The 20,925-nt window shown below is 36.7% G+C and overlaps 1 protein-coding gene across 14 annotated transcripts in view; it reads right to left on the bottom strand.

Annotated features, from left to right (window-relative positions):
* Window positions 1–20,925, bottom strand: part of KIAA0753 (KIAA0753 ortholog) — a 56,634-nt gene that overhangs the window by 10,539 nt on the left and 25,170 nt on the right. For 6 of the 14 annotated variants that reach the window (XM_039886453.1, XM_039886465.1, XM_039886466.1 and 3 more), the window contains 9 exons: window positions 17,291–17,517; window positions 15,870–16,036; window positions 14,278–14,397; window positions 13,129–13,260; window positions 12,800–12,889; window positions 9,474–9,552; window positions 8,114–8,197; window positions 5,077–5,262; window positions 3,869–3,950 (listed from right to left, as the gene is read on the bottom strand). In XM_039886453.1, coding sequence (XP_039742387.1) covers window positions 3,869–3,950; window positions 5,077–5,262; window positions 8,114–8,197; window positions 9,474–9,552; window positions 12,800–12,889; window positions 13,129–13,260; window positions 14,278–14,397; window positions 15,870–16,036; window positions 17,291–17,517 — 1,167 coding nt within the window. The remainder of the gene's footprint in view (window positions 1–3,868; window positions 3,951–5,076; window positions 5,263–8,113; window positions 8,198–9,473; window positions 9,553–12,799; window positions 12,890–13,128; window positions 13,261–14,277; window positions 14,398–15,869; window positions 16,037–17,290; window positions 17,518–20,925) is intronic. The other 8 variants (XM_039886456.1, XM_039886458.1, XM_039886459.1 and 5 more) reach the window with 8 other exon arrangements.

Genomic DNA, 20,925 nt, shown 5'->3' with positions numbered 1-20,925 from the left:
TTTAAATGAAAAAAGGTGAATTTAAAAGTTACAAAGAAACAAACCACGGAAGAATCAGTTTTGAGAAAGAAGGAACTTTTGAAGCCTCTAGAGGCTAGCTCTGAGGAAGACTCCATGAAGAGGTCTGTGCAAAGCCCCAGGCTATGCGGGTTCCATTAGTTGTTTTTTAACCTTTAAGTGGTTTGATTAGGGAGAAGGGAAAAAACCACTTACACCTGAACACTTAATTAGCTGATTTAATTTGTCAATGGGCTTTGCTGGAAAATCTGCACGATGACAGTCAAAACATTAACTTATTAACTATACCTTGCAGGCTTGACAGCTCTTTTGAGTTTTGGATTATTTATAATTTTAAATGCATTTCAAGTGTAAGAAGATCTGTCCTTTTCTTAGGTAAGAAGCATCTCTAAAGCAAAGAACTTTCTTTGGCTCATTTATATGCTTATGATTTTTACTGCCAGAAATACTGCATAATAAGTCAGTTTTTGTAAAAACATTAGAGAGTACAATCAATTTTCAATTGTTCATAGAAAAAAAGATATAGAAATACAGATTAGACCCTTCAAAATTCAAAAATCACTTTAAATTTGGTTTGGAGTTGTAACTGAACATACAATCAGAACAACTAGAAACATAAAGTTATTAACATGGTTTCATAATTCTAGAAATAAAGTGTCCAAAAATTCATTTCAGTCCTAGTGTTCTCAAGAGCTCCTTTTCAAAGCACACCTAGACTTTATGCAGAGTCATAGACAGTGACTAATAATTCAAATTGCCCTTGGAAAAAGAAGAGAACACTGAGTTCTAGGTAAGACTATCTTTTGTGTGATGCAACCTAACTTTGCAGTCAATGGCCAAACCATCAGTGAGATGAACTGCCCTTCAACATTTCCCTTCCCACTGAGTCACTAAGCCATGATTAGAAGGGTCCGCCCTATGCCAGGCCTGTGCTAGGCACAGTGGGAGACACAAATGAATATGACAAACCCTCTTGCCTTGAAGGATCTGTGGCCTAGCTGGGAGAGATAAGAACCCTCTACAAACAGCTCTGCACATGGTAGGACATGCCAGGAATCTATGAGAGTTCAGAGGAAGAGAGCCAAGTTCCAGCTTAGGAATACCAGGAAAAGCACTGCAAGCACTGCGCAAGTGGGATCATGTGAGTCAAGCCTTGAAGAATGGTTCAACTGCTATATATATGATAATGGAAGCTGGAGTAGAGAAAACAACACGAACATAGAATAGAGTGCTTGAAAATTACAGAAAACATAAAAGGAACAAATTTGGATTATGTTTAGATGGCTCATCCCTCTGTCAAAATTTGACAAGAGAGAATACTTTTTCTAAAACAATACCCCAAACTCATATTTTTAAGAAACTGTATGTAACAGAAGCTTTTGTTTTAAACCTTCAATACCTAAAATTTCCCTTATATCCCTCAGTACTCATCATACTTAAATTCCTTTAGAGGTAATGTTTAACCATATTTTATTCTCCTCCTTTCATTGAGTAAGGTAGAAACCGATAAACATGAGTCAGATAGAATTTGAGTAACACTTCCCAGCTAAAACTGTAATAGTAGCCTAGCAACTGCAACCAAAATATGTATATATGAATTTTTAAAAGTGGAGGAGAAAGTGAAAATCTTTTCAAAAAATGGTATGAGAACAAATGGATATCCATTGGGGGAGGGGAGGAATAACCCTCAATTTCAAACCACAGACACACTTTTATTCAAGATGAATCATAGGCCTATACATAAAAGCTAAAACCATAAAGTTTCTAGAAGAAAAGAAGAGACTCTTTTCAAATTAGTAGTAGGCAAAGTTTCTAAGATCAAAGAAAGCAAAAATAATACAAGAAAAATTGGTGTTTGACTTTATCAAAATTAAAAATGTCTGCTCATAATAAAACACATTTGAGAAAATAGGAGAGCCATAGATGGAGAAAAAATATTTGCAAACCTTTAGTAGATCAGTGGCTGCTAGGGGGAGGGGAGGGGTAACGAGGAAGATTGATAATGGATGCAAGGCTTCTTTTTAGGGTGATAAAAATGTTCTAGAATTAGATAGTAGTGATATTTGCACAACTTTGTAAATACACTAAAAACTATAAAACTATACACTGTAAAAGGGTGAATTTTATGGTATCTGAATTATATCTCAATAAAGCTGGCATTTAAAAAATATATATATATTTGACAAACAACTTGTATCCAGAATGCATAAAGAATTTCTATAACTCAAAAATAAAAAGACAATCAATTAAAAAAAGCAGATTTGGATATTTCACAAAGGAAAATATACAAATGGTTAGTAATTACTTGAAAGTGTTCTAGACATTATTCATCATGAAAATGAAATTAAAACCATAACGAGACATCACTACATACCCACTAGAATGGTTACAACTAAAAAAAAGACGAATAGTATCTTCTATTTTTTAGTTTCAACCATAAATGGGTCAGGATGAAAAAAATAAAAAAGACTGACAACATCAAATGTTGGCAAGGATACTGAACAACAGAAACTCAGTGTAGATGGGAGTATAAAAATGGTACAGCCACTTTGAGGAAAGGTCTAGCAGTTTTTTATAAAGTTAAACATATACCTAATTCCATGCCCTGGTAAGTCTACTCTTAGGCGTTTATCCAAGAAAAATAAAAATGAAAGCCCACATAGACTATACATGAATATATTCATAGCATATTTATTTCTAATAGTCCAAAACTAGAAACAACCAAGTGTAAATCTACAGGCAGATGGATAAACTAGATGTGGTACATACACACAATGGAATACTACTAAGCAATGAAGAGGAATGAACTACTGATACAAGTGTGGTAGGCTGAATAATGGCCCCCCCAAGGTATTCGCATTCCCTGTAACCTGGGAATGTTCTCCTCTACAGCAAGGGGATTTTACATTAAGGCTCTTGAGATGGGGAGAGTATCCTGGATTAATGGAGTGCGCCCTAAATGTAACCAAAGTGTTCTTATAATAGGCAGTCATGGGAAGATCTGACTACAGAAGAGAAGGCAGTGCGACAACAGAAGCAGAGTCTGGAGTAGTATGGCTACCAGTCAAGAAATGCAGACAGCCTTAGAAGCTGCCAACACATTGATTTTAGTCCTTTAAAACTCACTTCAGACTTCTGACTTTCAGAACTATAAAAGAATAAATTTGTGTTTTAAATCACTAAATTTGTGCTTTAACTTGTCACAAACTTAAATTTGTTACAGTGGCAATAGGAAATAAGTAACATAGATAAATCTATAACACGCTGAATGAAAGAAGCCTCAGACAAAAGAGTAAACGCATGTATGAGTCCATATTTATGAAATTCTAGAATAGGGAAACTATTCTATAAAAAAAAAAAAAAAAGGCACAAAAAAGCACAATGGTTGCCTGGGTGGTGGGGAACCGGATGGGAAGGAGCTTAAGAGAACTTTCTGAGGTGATGATACAGAGTATATTTTGATAGGAGTTTGGGTAACAAAAATGTATCCATTTATCAAAACTCATCAAATGACACAATTAACACTTGTGCATTTTATTATATGTAAATTTTATCTCAAAAGGAAACGGCCATAAATAAATGTTAAACTCTAGTTGCTGATACTCATGTTGAAATGTTTTAGGATGATGTGTACTAATGTCTGCAACTTACTTTAAAATACATCCAAAAATAACACAAATTGATGGATGGATAGAGGATAAATATATGACAAAGCAAATATAGCAACATGTTTAGAACCTAGAAGGCAGGTATATGGGTGTCCACTGTAGAATTTTTCAACTTTTCTGTATGTTTGAAATTTTTCAGAATATAATGCTGGGGTTTTGAAAAACTAGGGGGGAACACTCACCATTTTTTTCTTCCTGCATCCAAAGATGAGGGTCAGTATATACGATTTTATTATACCTTTGGCGAACTGTCTCCTGGTATTTCTTTAAAAAAAAAAAAAAAGTTTAATTTATGAGAAAAAAATTAGTTTCATTACAAACCAGAGCTTGTAAGAACAGTTCAGTAGATATATCTGATACAGACACATTGCTAGAAATGGGCATCTGCAGGCTAAGAAGTGATCAGTTTATTGGGTGAGACTAAAATAAAATGAGATTATTCTAACCTAATTCAGACCAGCGCTGCCCACTAGAACTTGCAGCGATGATGGAATGGCCTATATTTGCCATATCTAATATAGCAGTCACAAACTACTAACCACTTGAAATGTGAGTAGTGTGTTTAATCTTAATTTACATTTAGATGGCCACATGTGGCTAGATACTACCATTTTGGACACTTCTGGTCTAGACAGCCTCAAGAAGGGAAAATCAAATTAACCAAGTAATACAAGTACTAGGATAAACTATATGTCTTTAAATTTTCAAAAAGCAACAAAAAATTATCTTCTCTTTAATGTTTCTATGTAGCAGCAAAGCCAAAATGAGATTTAATCATGGTGCAATTAAAAAGAAATAGCTGAATTGGGAGTTAGGAGACTTGGATCCTAGCTCTGGGGGAAATTTTTTGTGACTTTAGCTATATCACTTACTCCCTTATTGTGTCTCAATTTCCTGCTTGAACAATCCTAGGGTCAGAATTGTTCTGAGATCAAAATAATTTCTGAGATCAAAAATTCTGAGAAAAGCATTCTAAAATAGTACCATGGGGATTAAGAAAGGTAAACTTATCTGTGATTTGCCAGGATCACAGGCCAGCAGGGTGGAAGAGGCACCTGAACAGCATTTACAGACTGAGGGATGAAGAAGTTGATGATCCTGGTGTTTTTTGAATCACATATCAACGACATCAGGGAATATTAATAATGATCATTTCCAGAGTTGTCAGGTAGTGTGCTAATAATTCATGCCTCATTTTATCTTTAAAAATATCCTACTTATTACAGAGGGTAAGTTACTTTACCGAGGTCATACACTTGGTTGGCAGTTGAGCTAGGATTTAAAACCAGGACCGTGTGATTCAGAAGTACTACAGAAGCACGTGGAGGAGCTGCACTTAGCAAAGGCCAGTCCCCGGGGGCCAACCAGAGCTGAAAGCCCGAGGCCTTACTTCCATTTCCTCCATTCGGATCATCATGGTCTCCAGATATGGGCTGTCCTTGTTGTCCCCCAAGGTGGCTAAGGTGTCAGGCTCCAAGATCTTAGAATGAGTCACTGCCCAGAACTCATGAGTGGTATCTTCCAAAGAATTATCCAGCTGATGAATGTTGTTGAATTCACAATTAACAGCAGTAGCCTACAAAACATGGAAGGGTGATAGAAAGGCAATACAAAGACAATAAAGGAACTTAAAGATGAATTCTGATCATAATGAACCAACCACGTAGTGCTCCAACTGTCAAAGTTTCTACATTCAATCAAACCTCTCCTAGGTGAGTAAATATCAAAAGCACTAACATCAGTACAATTTTTACCACAGTCATTTAAATGGTAGCATTAATAACCAAGTAATTCAATTACTGCCCACATAAATTATCATCATTACCTGTTTTGCCACTTGGTAAAGCAAATATCCTCCTTGTGCTATACTCAGAAGAATGTGCAATATTTTACAGGTTGCATACTTCAGAGAATGTATCTATTCTTATTTGGTTCAATGCTTTTGTAAAAAATGTCTGTTCATGACATCACAAAGTTCATGACTGTCTTTGCTTGACACTTTCTATCTATAACCCAAGAGAGTTTGACCTTGTATTCTTGACATTCACGAAGCACTTTATAGCCTGCAAAGCATTTTTACATACATTGTATCTCTTTTGATTTTAATATATGTCTATATATGATTCTAACACATGTCTATAATCTGCTCTGAAAGAGGCTTTTGCAAAGAATGTCTGCTGGCAAAAATGATCACTTCAGGCTTTGGAATGAGATATTTCTGGGACTAAATCCTGGTTCTGCCCACTGATATGCCTGCAACTGTAGGCAAGTTTACTTAACCTCCCTGGGCTTCAATTATCTCATCTGTAACATGGAAATAATAATCAGAGCTTTATTTCAGAGTTGTAAGGATTACACGAGCATTTGCATAATAGGACACTTAGCACAGTGGCTGGCAAAAAGTAAGACACTCAATGAATGGTTAGTGCCATAGCCAATGTTAAAAATCTTTTGACAGTTCACTCGCAGAAGAAAATATATGAATGACCAATAAAGATATGAAGAAATGTCCAACCTTAATCATAGTAAAGAAATAAAAATTAGGTGAATAATCAATACGATAAAATTACAAAAAATCTAGAGACAACTAAACAATTAATACAGGTCTAGTTAATTAGGATGTATATATTTTCATGTGTAATAGTTTTCATCTATGAGGAATAGAATATCAAGAATATTATGTGCCATTAAAAAAGATAAGGTCTCAATGTGCTGATATGGAAAGATCATCAAAATATAAAGAAAGCTGGGTACAGAACAGCATATGGTATCCGTCTGTAGTGAGGTTTAACTTTTTAGATTATACTTTTTCTGGATTGTCTGAATTTTTAGCCATGTGCCTATATAACTTTAATTTTAAAAAATTCACACATTTTGGAAAAATGTATTTCATTTGCAAGTTCAGTTAATGACAAGAGAAACAGCAATAGACAAATATTTTATAATAGTACCCTTCCAAGACCTTGTCCATCCTTTCTATAAGTAAGCCTACTGAGAGTTGTATTTTACTCATCAAGTGCAGCAAATGTTTCCTCCATTTTAGAAATGAGAATTCTGAGAATTTGCACTTAAAGTTCCATAGCTCTTTTATAAGTTAACACAGCAAAATAACTCTTTTTACTTCATCGTGCCAACTTCAATGAGGTTTTTGGTTTGTTTTTACTCAGTTATTTATAAACATTAACTCTTGGTGGTACAGCCTGGGAAACTCTTTGCAAACAATCCTGATATTTAACAGCAGCCCAGAATACTACAAATGGATAGAGTTACTTTACTTTTTCAATAAGTTGTATTAAAGACCATTTAATGCCTACAGTATAATACTTATATAGAAGGCTGATCATTCTTAATAATATTTAAATGTGTCTACTTCACTGACAGCATTTGCAATCACTTCTTTTTCATATTAAAATGCCACATAGAGTTGCCTCTCTAGATTAGAGGTTAGTCTCATTTTTTGCTGGGAAAAAAAGCATCATTTGATGGCTGTGCTGCACAGAACAGCAAGCCATAGCACACCTTATCTGTAAGAGCTAAATGTAGGCTTTCAGCTTCTAGTCTTAGAAGCCTTACCTCAGATGAGATTCTGTCACAAAATATTGGTACGATAAACTTATAATCACAAAGATTAAGAAAATATGCTGCAGCTAAAATACTGCTTAATAATTAGAATAGGGATACAGTCTCGAAATCTACTCTCCTCCTGTTCCTAAGGTCACTGGGCTGGTGGAGCTTCATTCCAACTTCCTTCTAATTCTGAAACCATCACACTTGCTCTGAGCAAATAAAGCAACTTCTTCCCAATCTCCACAAAGATGCAATCGGCACCTTCCACTCACAGCCCTAGGCAGGGTACGAGCATTCCCACAAATATTAACCACAAGTCCTCCAAGGAAGAGCACAACGGTGGGCAAACACAGTATATGTTGTTGTTTTTTCCTCAGATGTTCTCCTTTTTTCCTGGGTTAACTTCTTTGCTAGGCCAGATACTGGTCATTACTGGGCACTCAAAACATGCTTGCCTAACAATAAATATAAAGCTTTAAGCATAAAGGAAATTAGGCTGTAATGAACAAAACTAGGCTGAATGAAAGGAAATGGGATAACCAGCCTTCTACTGCAGGCCATCAACATTCAGGGTCACACAGTGCACCCACATTCTGTCATCAGGAGGAGAGGAAAAAAAGCGAGCCGCTGACAAAAACCTGTGGCTCTAGAGATTTCTGTGAGCTGTTTGCAAGGCTGATCTGAGTCATAATTCTAAATATACACTGTAAGAATTAATATAAAAAACAACTTCCACCCTTCTAGAGTAGGATAACCTAGTGTTTGCAAAGTAATCTGCACATCATTTTCCTTACAATTGAAGACATTATCACGTAATAATACTGGTGTCAGTCATAATACCCACACCACACAACACACACCTCCTCTGCAGGCTGGGCTGTCTCTGTGTTTACTGATGGCCGACCCTTCAAATGAGTATCTGCTTCCAGAGAAGAATTGACTCTCTATTAAAACAGACAAGCATGTTCATGAATTAACAAAATGTACAACTCGTATTAGTACAAATGAATCCTGTTACCAGAATAACTTCTGTGTGAAACTGTTTGTCAGCTTTAGCTACACTAGGCTTTTTGCAGCAATTCAAAGCATTTTGTCATCACAAAATTAAATGCCATGTGTTGATCTTGGCTTTCTGCCCCACTTCTTCCCTCAACTTTGTAAACGTTGTCAGAGTAACTGTGTGTTTTGATAAAATTACACCACTTCTCTGTTCCATAGTTTCCTCATTGATAAAATGAGGAGAATGGACGATTTGGTCTCTAAGTGCTCTCCCAGTTCTATATTCATGAGATTTCCACAAAGTCTAATAATAATTTAACATTTCTTAAACTAGAGATACAGAAATTTAGTGGCCTGTTCAGGAACCCAGAACATCATTTCATTCCATTTAAGATGACAATATTCTTCTGTGGCCTCATCTATTCATATAAACAAGACTGTTTCTATTAACAGGGCAGATCTACAGGGTCTAGCCACAGCATTCAGCTTACTGCTTATAGGAGGATGGCACAACCTGTTGGTGATGCTGTGTGCAATTTCATCTTCAAAAAAGTACTGGTATGTGAACCGAAGCTGTCCTAACGTCTCTCTCCTTTGGGAAAATAGAGCTAACCATTCCAAACCACTAAGGTGAAAGAGCACAGGATTAGAGTAGAAGCAATTAACTGAACACTAACATTACCAATAGATCTATTTGATTAAGAATGGAAACTATAATCTAAACTCATTCCCCAAACTAAAATATTACCTTTCTCAACAGTGGGACTTTCTTTTCCCCTTGTCTTTATCCCTAACCCACAATGGAAGACACATCAATAGTGTAGAGTGGTCTGTGGGTGTCCACAAGGGGCTCTTGCACGCACTACTCCCACACTATACAGCAGTGGTCCCCAAGCCCCAGTACTGGTCCGTGGCCTGTTAGGAACTGAGCCGCACAGCAGGAGATGAGCAGTGGGCGAGTGAGCGAAGCTCCGTCTGTATTTGCAGCTGCTCCCCAGCACTGGCATTACCACCTTGAATCATGAGGCTTTAGATTCTCACAGGAGCACTGGTCTCTGGTGCCAAAAAGATTGGGGACCACTGCATACACCACAGATCTGCAAGCACTGCAGCCTGCAGCTGCCAAACATTCAGTCCTACAAAAGGTCAATGTGACCTTTGTAACAACTCTTTTTATTCTAGAACTTCCAAAAGACAAGCAAATGAGATGAACTAGATTACCTGAGCCTTGACCAGGAGAGGCTTCAAATGCTCCAGAACTGTCTTCTCTACCTTGTCTGCTAACTGGGTGGCAGAAACACTATAGAGAAATAAAACTGAAAATTAAAATTAAAAATAAGAAAATATCCTATGTTGCACATTTATTTACCACTCCAGGTGAAGGAAAATCAAATGATTATAAAACTACAATGCTTCCCTAATTTTAATGGCCATACAAGTCCCCTGGGGATCTTGTTAAAATGCAGATTCTGATTCGGTTGGTCTGAGCGAGGCTTGAGATTGCATTTTCAACAAGCTCCCATGAGATGCACTACTAGTCCTGACCCCACTTTGAAGACAAGGCTTTGAATAACATATGAAGAAGTATGTTATGCTCTTAGTACATTTTAAAAGAAAAATGGCTGTCTTTATACAACTGAAGAGGTTAGAGGACTAAACAATTTAAACTAATTTTGCTCTCTCTCAAAATCCCACAGTAACAGAGTTAGACATAAATCCACAAAGAGAAGGAAAAAAATGCTGCTGGAAAACAGGACAAAGGCAAGAACTAACTTAGTTGACCTGAGAAAGCTGAATTCTTGGCCAGTAATGGGAAAAACTGAGAATCCACACAATTTGCACTGCTGATTTAAACAGGCACAGGACTGGTAGTACCAGGCATCTCTAGCCCTGGGGTTGAGCTGGGAGAGGGTGGCTTAAATATGGAAGACAAGAGTCAAATGATGTTTGAGAAGGTAGATCCCTGGGTCCCTTTCCCTACTTCACACAGACAACTTCCTCTCTCCAACTCTGAGAGAGATCTATTTGCTCATTCTCTGAAGGAGTTTCTTCACTAAGGAATGCCAATCATAGCTGAGGCTGCAGGTACCCTACTGAAAAGAGGGGATCACATATGCATGTGGAATGCCACATGGTAAGACTTACAGCCCTCCTCCCCAACTCAGCTCCTAGGACACTGGCATCCAGATCCTTAACTTTTGGGCAGAAAGATCAGAAAACTCTTTCTGGATAGTTTGACCCACCCCAGAAGAAAGACCCAAAGACCAACATGATGATCCTTAGCAAACAATCCACCCAAATGACCCTAGGGGAAAGCTCAAGTTCAACAATCTTTTCATCAGAAATGTGCTAAAATAGCCATATACCTATAAAGAAAACAATGAACCCTAATCAGTATTTCATCTCTTACACAGAAATTAATTCAGAATAAATCACACACACAAAAATAAAAGCTAAAACTATAAAGCATTTAGTGAAAAATATAAAAGAATATCTTTAAGACCTTAGCACTGAAAGTAGTTTCTTAGTTCACAAAAAAGACTGTCTATAAAATTAAAAGTTGATAAATTGGTCTTGATCAAAATTTAAAACTTCAAGTCATCAAAAGACACCATTAAGAAGACACATAAGCAAGCCACAGTACTGGGAGAAAATATTTGCTGCACATATATCTGACAAGGAACTAGAATCTAAAAAATATTTCAAAGACTCTTAAAAAATCAATAATTTTTTTAAAAAAATGGACAAAAGATTGAACATATACTTCACAATAAGCACTAGAAAAAGTGCTCGTTATCATTAGATTTCAAGGAAATGCAAATCAAAACCAAACAAGATACCACCACTCTCTCACCAAAATGGCTAAAATTAAAAAGACAAGCAATACCAAATGTTAGCTAGGATGTAAAACAACTATAAAGGAACTCCCATACTAACTAAAAATGGGAAACAGCCCAAATGTTAATTCACAGGAGCATGAATAGACTGTGGGAAATTCATACAATGGAATACCACTCAGAAATAATGGAACGAACTATACAAGGCAGTCCACTGCTCCCCTGGCCAGGTTTCTTCCAGAAGTTCAGTTCCAGATGCCCCAAATGTGGTAAGCCCAATATTTGCAAGGACTGGTTCATTTCCAGATGCCCCAAATGTGGTAAGCCCAATATTTGCAAGGACTCACTCATGACCTTGTCCATTGACTTCCTGGGACGAGTGCCTAAAAACTCTCAGGGAAGCTCAGGTCAGATTCCGAGCCAGACTGTTCAGCCTACTTCCTCTTGGGAATCTTCATCTAATGGCAGCAGCATCGCCCTTTCCTTGTTTAGTTAGGTTTGTGCTTGCCTCTCAGTTTTTTAGGTGATGAATTTTATGAATAAGGGTAATGAAAAGATTAACATAAGAATCAGGACAGTCATTATCTCTGGGGGAAAGAAGGAGATGCAATCAAGGAGGAACACACGGGAGTTTTTACAGTTGAGGTAATGATCTATTTCTTGGTTTGAGGGTGGTGATGCGCGGGTGTTCATTTTGTATTATTTTGGATTGTACATGTGTATTTAATATGTTCTTCTACATGTACAATTTTCTAAAGTAAAAAACACTCAAAGGGATAAATGAGGTACAAAGAGAGAATTATGCTTTTTATATGGCTCAAAGGACAAGTGGGTAGGAGTTGTAGGGAATCTAATTCCAGCACAATCTAAGGTCATACCTTCTAATAGCTAGAGATGACTGAGGAACTGACTGCCTCAAACAGTGGTAACCATTCTATCATAAAGGCTATGTATGAATATGCTGGACAGTTACTTTGTGGAGATGGTCCAGAGGAGACAGAAGTATCAGTTGGGGAAAAAGATCCTTCAAAACCGAAGATTCTATGATTGTATAATTTGAAATGTTAACTATAGACAAAACAAACAAAAACAACAACACTTGGCCCTCTAATGATAGAGCCACAGCCCTTCTAACCTAGGAATGAATGTTCTATCATGACTGGTGACACAATGTACAGCTATTGCAATGGGAATTCTGTTCATTTGACTTCAGGGTGAATTATTATCAGAGCTAGAAAAATGAGCCAAGTGCAGGAGCAACAGCATCAACTAAATCTTCTTGCAAACTTCTTTATGCTTATATTTAGGGAGTAACACTCAGGAGAAGAATGAAAAAAAGGCAACCTATTTGAAAACTTAAGGCTATATTTAAGCCAACAGGTGAGCAGGACATGCATGATAACCTTCTCAAAGGCCAAGAGAAAAGCACCTTTGAGAGCTGCACAAACAGATGAAAGACTGATCTTTCAGACAGAAAATTTCCTAAATTATAGATATTTCTTCAGTTATCATTCAAACGCCACATGAAAGAAGTATTTCCTAGCAAAACTACTGTACAAAATTTACATGTAGGCATGCAGGCACTCCATTCATTCATTCATTCATTCATTCAGTGAGGTTAGGCCTAAATAATCCAGCTTGGTTGGTAACTGTCTAGACCAATTAGAATACGCAAGCATTCAGTATTCTTCCTCAGAAGCAAACGCAAACCTCAAGTTTTGAAGTCTATCTATTTCTTCAGTTTTGAGTTGAATCAATTCCTCTGTTCTTCTGGAATTTTCAGCATCAAGCCAATCGAGCCTAGAGGGCAATACAAAACAGTCACCCCAACTCTCCTCAAAGCAGCCAAGACTCCCTAGGGCTCCAAACTTGGCTCTACTATAGGCTTCTTAGGCGACTTCAAAGTCTTTTAAGCAGGCAGCAGCCAATAAACATAAGTGTGACTATATCTCTAAACAATCTCAATTAATTGTTAAAATAGCTAGATGATGTAGAACAGGTCTGCTTTATCTTTCTCTACCTCAGAAACAGATATTTACCTCTGTTTTTGCATTTTGTCCATTTCGTCAGCTTTTAATTCTTCGAGTTCCTTCAATCTCTTGGAAGTTTCAGCATCAAGCCAAGCAAGTCTAACAGACAGTACATAAGAGTCAGACCAATTCTGCCTTGACCTGCAGGGTGTCATTACCACAGAAAGAGACTGGGAGTCAGGACCCCAAAGAGCACCAATCCTGGGTCCATGAAGGACTCAGGAAGTAATGCAATCTCTCTGTACTTGTAAAGCTTTCCATGTCATGTTCCATGTAGAAAGACATTTCTATGCAAAAGCACTCCTAGCTAGTGTGTAGAGCAACAAAAAATTGCCCACAAATATTCTCAAGAAAACTAGCCAACACTGGACTTAGGATTTCTTGTTCAACTATAAAACTGTTGCCATAGCTACAAATTTAGACAAAGAAATGGACTCCTAGGAGAGCAATAAAGGCACTGTGAAGTCAAACAAAAACAGAAAGGAAAAGCTAACTCTGAACAACTTAATTGTATGTGGAAGGGCTTTAATTCTTGCAGTTTAAGATGTGTGAATATTACTAAATTATTTAATGGCTCATTTTCATTTTTGCTTTTCCATAATTGCAGGAACAATTGCAGAGACCCATTTTCACTGCTGTCCCCTATGGCATGTTTTCACCTCATCACCCCCTATTTAAGGACTATTCTTCAAGCCCTAATTTATTTTCCATCTCCCTTCATGAAGCTTAGATTTCTGTAGCAAGAAGTATCCTGTCCCCCTTCTAAAATCTCTCTGTTCTTAACCTTATAGTTTTTAGGGCATATACCATGTCCTATCTTAAATTATAGCTAATGACATGACCTCCCTATTGACTGTAAATAAGCAGAGGCTGGGATTCTGTCTTTTTTGCACTTTTAAAAAAAATCTCCATAGAGCACGCAATACCATACACAAAACAAGCAACTGGTAGACAACTGACGCGTACAATTTTTGAATGAAACGAAAAGAAATACAAGAGGTGTTCACTGTCTAAGCTGTATAGTTTGACAGAAAAGGTTAGTAATTTACATTTTAATAACCAACTTTATATAGAGAGAAGAGAAGAAAAAATTCACTTTAGAATCTACGTAAAAGGGGCCCTTAAATTTTCAAAGATTTGAAAAATACCAGCACAAACCTAGCTGCTTCATGCTCAATAGCACCTCTCGATTGACTTTCCTCTTGAGTATCTTCTTGCTGGACAGACTGCTCTTTTGTGGCATCTTTAGGGCTAGATTTCACCTTTAGCCAGGCAGCACTGCAAAAAATGGAAAAGTATATCTTTTTAATCATTCATTCCAAATCTAATGACTCATTGAAAGGTGACAGCTCAGAGACGACAAAAGCATTAACTGAATGGTGATCTCCAGCATGGGGCCCTAAAGTGGAAGATAAATGTGAAGCAGTGAGAATCTCTAGGACTCAGGCTCAGTGTTAAAGGAGAGAAGTTCTTCTTTGCTTCATAGAAGCAATCACTATTTTAAATAACAAAAAATAATTACCAATTACAAAATGATGGGTGAACTTCAACAAAACTATGTTATAATATATAGATCTGGGTCGCTAATTACATTCCATATTACAAAGTAATTCTGTAGCTTTATACCGCCTAATACAGCACTATGAGCCTAGAAGACTTAACAGCTCCCCTCCGCTATCCATCGCACATACACTCTAGAAGACAGTCCATTACATGTTTGGTTTGCAATATAAACTTCAACTAATTGATGTTTTTATGAGCTTACCAACTAACTGAACTCACACTCTATACTAACACATATATAAAAACACAAAATTTAGAGCAGAGAAATAAAAATGAAAAAGTCCCACGCTTGTTATATAAACAAGACGTTAAATTCTCTAGACATGGTTTTTTCAACTTTAAAGTGACGGTTGATGGATAAGCATAACCATTTATTCAGAATCGTTCAAAGTCTTAAGGGGAATCCATTCTACCAGGCTTCTCACTGTCTTCTGCTGGCCTCCCAAAAGGCAGACCCCTCGAGCCACCTAACTTCTCACTTACTTTTCTCCCTACATCACTGCTTTTTGCTCCCTTCCTTTTAATATCCTACCTCTTGGTCCTTCCGTACAGTGCTTTTCAGAACTGTCCAATGGTAAACAAGTCCTCTTTATCTTTAACCAATTCCCCAAAGACTACTTCCACCTAACTGACCTTACTGCCCCTGGAGGACAGTATTTTCTCCTAGCTCTGTGGAACAGCGGCTCCTCATTCTCCACGTGCTATGAATGAGGGTGACACGGCAATCATGTCAGCATTATCCTAACTGTCCCCTGCAGTCAGGACAGTGTCTATGAGATGTATATGGTTTTATAATTCATAATTGTCTTGACTTGGAATTAGAATTACTTTAAAATATTCATTCATTCAGCAAAGATTTACGGGAAGCCTACTAGGACTTCCTAAGTGTTGGGCACTGTGCTGGGCACTTAACACTAAGATTTCCTGGCCTCAGGTAACTAGAGTGTGTGGGTGAAGAGACAAGTGAAGCGAAGCCCACAGGAAGTTACTCTACCCATAGTCAGGTAGGAGAAAGGAACCAACAGGTTTTTAGACAAAAACTTACCATGTGTTACTCACCCAAATAAGCTATTCTTTGTAATAGGAACCCAGGTTGCTGCTTTATTTGTTCTAAAAAATAGGTCACTTTTACCTGTGGAGGAAAAATAAAATCACATACCCAAACAGTCTCTTGAATTTCTACATACCATTTAGGAGATGCTGGTGGGGACGTGGGGTTTGGAGGTATCCAAGGAGCCCTATCATCTTTCACAGGTTGTTGGTTCATTTTTAATCTGGATGAAACTGTTGTTCGTTGCAACCTGCTTTTGCTGTGAGATTGGGTTGGTCTACTTTTTTCAGCTTTGTGAAGCCCCTGTAAGAGATAAGTATAAATTATAAAACCAAAGGACATCAAAAAACTGTTTTCAGCCTCTGGCTTACTGAAACTTCAAGTGCCCCTATGCTATTCATGCAAAAATTGACTGGAAAGTACTGTAGTAGAAATTTGGAAGAGAGTGTAAATTATACTGAAACAACCCTGGTAAGGGGGAGGGGAGAGAAGGTATAAAATTGGAATCCCTAGCTTTGCCATCATTTTATATATAATATATAAAATATATTTATTTTTATATTTTTTTTTCCTAATTAAACAAACAAAAAAAGGTAAACTGTTAAACATTCTTGGTTAAAATACTTAACCTCTCTGAGTCTCAGGTTTCTCATCTGTAAAATAAGAGGTAATTTCTTCACCGGTTTCTAGAAGATTAAACAGGCTAATATAGGAAGATTATGATGATGGAGAAAGACGTATGCCATCTAAATAGAATGAATCAGGCTATTCTAAAATGCTATAGAGAACAAAGCTGTCTCTGGAGAAGATCACCAAGCTGAATTTTTACAAGCTCAATCCTAACTTCGCGATGACCCCATATAAAAGTCTGTTTGGAAAGGAATAAAGACTTGACCCAAATCCATGATCTGTCTAACAATAACTGGTGATAAGTGCTAAATATCCTTTTATCAGTTTGCTACAGAAGCCTCTAGATAGCACCATCAGATAGCAGTAACCACATTAAGAATATTTAGACTAGGAGGTAGTCTTCTGGCCAGTTCTCCACTGGTAGGGCCTTAAATTAAATTTTAGAAGCTTAAAATACAGTTTCAAGCCAGCTGGCTCTCAAAGCCATATTAAAAAGTACTCACCCCAGGTTGCCTTTTAATACTGAGTGGTTATTATTTATCAATATTCATCTTTATCAGGAACCAAATCTTAATCCCTTCAACTTTCACACTTCAAATCAGAAGCAGGAAAGAAAAAAAAAACTCCGAATTTGAAAATAGCCTGCCTGATTAGGACCCTGCTATCAAATTAGTTAGGATCTAACCAAGCCAGGACAAGAGAGAATGCTCTGTCCTACCAAAATATTAAAAATTGCTATTTTCTGTTAAAAAAGAAAAACAACCTAGAGCTAAGCTAAGTCAGCTTAATTTAGATAGTTGAACTCAAGGGCTCTCGCATTCAAATGCCTGAGAACTCAAATCCTGGATATACCTTGTACTAGTCTATGTGACCTTGGGCAATGTCAGGTTAATACAAATGGGCCAAAAGAAAGAAGTAATTTCATACTTGCTGTAGTCTTGTCGGCGCCAGAGTATCTTTTTTCCTAACTGGTTCAGTCGCAGGCCTCTTCTCCACTGCTTTTGTTTTTGCCAGAGCCAATGCCTCTTCTCTGCAGATTGCATTTTGGTCTAAAATCGACAGAGCTTCTTCCGGAAGGATATCAGCATCTAATACGTCAAATTCATTCTCCAACCTCTGAGTCACTGGAAGCTCTATATCAGGTTGATACTTATCTATGTGGAGATTTCAGAAGGACAAACTGAGAGAAATGCTATTCAAATCAAGTAGGTGAGAATGATTATCTACAGACAGATAAGCTCCAAATATCTATCCCAGCCCTGTTAAAAAGTGAGCTATTTCATTGCCAAAGTTGCTCCTCATCCTATGACTCCCACTACAGCTCTACAGGCAGAAACCTAAGTGTCATGGTTAACTCCCTGAATCTCACTGCCCACATTTACTCATTCACCTGGTCTCTTGGACCCTAATTCTAAAATAGCTCTTGTACTTATCTCCGCCCTTCTGCCAAGGTCAGGCTTGCAATATCCTGTGACTGTAATAATAGCATCTCCTAACTGACCCTTTCTTTATCACCAATCACATCTTTTTCACCTGACTACCAAAATTGTTTTTCTAAAATGTAAATAGTTAAATGTCACTTCTCGAAAACTATGATGTCTTCTAATTTGATACAGAATAAAGTCTGAACTCTAGGACATTTGACCAGCAATGCGAAAGGAAATAAAACTGTCTTTATCTGAAGATAAGATAATGCTTTCTATGTAGAAAATCCAAGAGAATCTACAGATAATAACTAAGAAGAGAGTTCAGCAATGTTTCTAAATAAAAGAAAAACATACAAAAATCAGTATCATTCCCATATATCAAAATAATTAGAGAAAAATATAAGAAAAAAAACAATCCATTAACATTGGCAACAAAAGCTATAAGGCACTTAGAAATCTAACAAAAGATATACGAGACTTTTACAGAAAAAATTCAATGGTATTTTTAAAGGACTTGAAGAAGATATGAATAAATTATTTTCATGAAAGGAAAGAATACTGTAAAGATGTCAATTCTTCCCAAAGTAATCTATAATTTCAAATGCAAATTCAATTAAAATCCAACAGATTTTTTTGTGTGTGTGGGTAAAACCAGGCTGATCTTAAAATTCTTATGAAGAGTAAAATCCCAAGACTGCCCAAATAATTGCACAGCACAACAAAGTGGGGAGTGGAGTGGGGGCGGGAGTCTTATTCTACCAGAGATAGTGTTCGTGATAAAGCTGTAATAATTAAGGCAGTGTGGGAGTGCAGCAGGAACAGGCAGAGACCAATGAAGCAAAATGGATATGACAAAGGCAGCATGACAAATCAGTGAGTATGAACTGGCTTGTTCAATAGGGCTGAGACTATCCTTTTGAATAGTAATAAAACAAAATAGAATCCTTGCCTCATACAGAGCAACACTTAAATTCTAAATGGAACAAAGACCTAAATATGAAAGGAAAACTTTAAAGCTTTTAGAATTATAGCAATACAAGGCTTACTTATCAAATATATGAATTTAAATATGAATAAATTTAAATTTAATTATACTAAGCTACAACTTCTTTTGACAGAAAGATACAATAAAGTCGACAGACAAGCCAGAGTCTGGAAGCAGATATCTGTAATACATGTAATTAACACAGGATTAATATCTAGAATATATAAAGAATGTTTACAATCTATTAAGAAAAATGAACAATCCAATAAAGTAAGAGGCAAAGGATAAAAACTAGCAATTTAGACAGAAAAGCTGAAATAAAAAAAAAAAGCTGTCAATAAAAACATGAAAAGATGACCGGAAAAATCAAAATGAAAACAATGAGGTACCATTTCACATCTACTAGATTAGAGGAGACTTTTTAATGTGAAATACCAAGTATAAACAAGGATGTGGAAAGCATGAGCAAGAATATACATGTCATCATTGTTTATAAAAGCAAAAGATTGGAAATAACCCAAATGTCCAACAGTAAGAGCTGAAAATAAACTATGGTATATTCATACAAGAGAAACCTATACAACAGCTAGATTAATAAATTAGAATGCATGTGTCAATATGAACAAGGTGTACAGACATAGATGAGGGAGCAAACTGCAGAGTGATGCTTTCTGCAAGACACTATTTATATTAAACGTATGTATTTGTGACAATACTGTGTATTGCTTATGGATAGATACATAAGCAGTACAAGCATAAAACCAGAACAGGTCCATACTATAATAACAATAAGAGTAACCTCCGGTGAGGGAGGGAGGGGAATAGAATGGAGAGAGAAATATAAAAGAAAGTTTTTCAGGTCTACCTATCATATTTTATTTCTAAAAAAAAATCCGAAGCAAATAAAACAAAAGTATTAAAATTTGTTTAAATCTGGGTGGTGGATACACAGGTGTTTACTATTTTCATTCTTTGTTTTAAATAGTTCATAATGAAAGGCAAACTGCGTTCAGAGTTCAAGAGCCAGATTCAGATCCCCCACAACTCTTCTTTAATCTGGTACTTTTCAAGGCCATGGAAGTTACAGAGCAAGGAAATATAAATTAGAAGGAAAGAATGTTATGATTAAATCCTCAATCTATAATTATTAACCCCCAAGTTTACATAGTGCAAGGCAACTCTGACCTCGAGGTCCTGATGCCTTTCCAGTTATGATCTGCATAAATCAACATGCAAATGCAGTACAAGTTCTAGGGCAGCTGAGTTTGAGCACTTTGCTGGAGGAGGGGAGGGAGCCACCATCCTCATATCTGACAAGTTATATTAATGCAATCAACCCATTCCAAGAACAGTTCAGAAGCCGCTAAAGAACTGTACCAGCCAACAATTACATAAATCACAAGATCTAATCAGGCTCACACAGATTTCCCAACTGAAAAGGGCAAGAGAGACAGTTTTCTACTCAAGTAGCTCCCTATGATTTTTTTGAAGGTAGAAGTCAGAATGGACAAATTAGGTGAGTGATATCTAAAACAGAAACGGAAAATGTAACCTTATGAAATCCAGATCATATAAGGGAAAGAAGAAAAATGCAAATAAGAGGGATACCACATCCTTACCTATAAAATATGCAAAGTGACTAATTATAACCACACTTCAATTTGCAATAAGGATAATAATGATTATTATCACTTATATCTGCACAAACTCTTTTCAGTTTATAACATAATTCACATTCACATTTGAGCCTCACCATGATACACAGAGCAGGCAGGACAGTGATTAGTCTAATTCTTGAGATGATTATTATGAATTAAAAGCAATTTCTCACATTTTCATAGCACTTAGTAATTACCTAATTTGCTACTTAGAACAACTAAGTCACATAAGATAAGGACTACTGTCCCCATTTCACAAATGAAAAAATTGAGGTTTTGAGAGATTAAGTCACAAAGTGGCAGAGCCGGGACTAGAAGTGAGGTCCTTTTGGTTTGCATTTTTCCCATGGTAGTCTGTCTTCTTGCTTTCTCATTTGTTCGTACGGTGAGTTTTCAATTAGTAGGTTTTCCAACTTCTCTTTCTGAAGCTGTTCCTATTTTTCACTAATCAGTTATTGGCACCTCTAATCTCCTAGCTCATTTAGGAAACAT

The sequence above is a fragment of the Pteropus medius genome, unplaced genomic scaffold (assembly GCF_902729225.1).
Source record: "Pteropus medius unplaced genomic scaffold, Ma_sr-lr_union100, whole genome shotgun sequence".
Lineage (NCBI taxonomy): Eukaryota > Metazoa > Chordata > Mammalia > Chiroptera > Pteropodidae > Pteropus > Pteropus medius.
The sequence above is the reverse complement of the archived record's forward strand: the minus strand, read 5'-3'. Positions and strand labels throughout refer to the sequence as shown.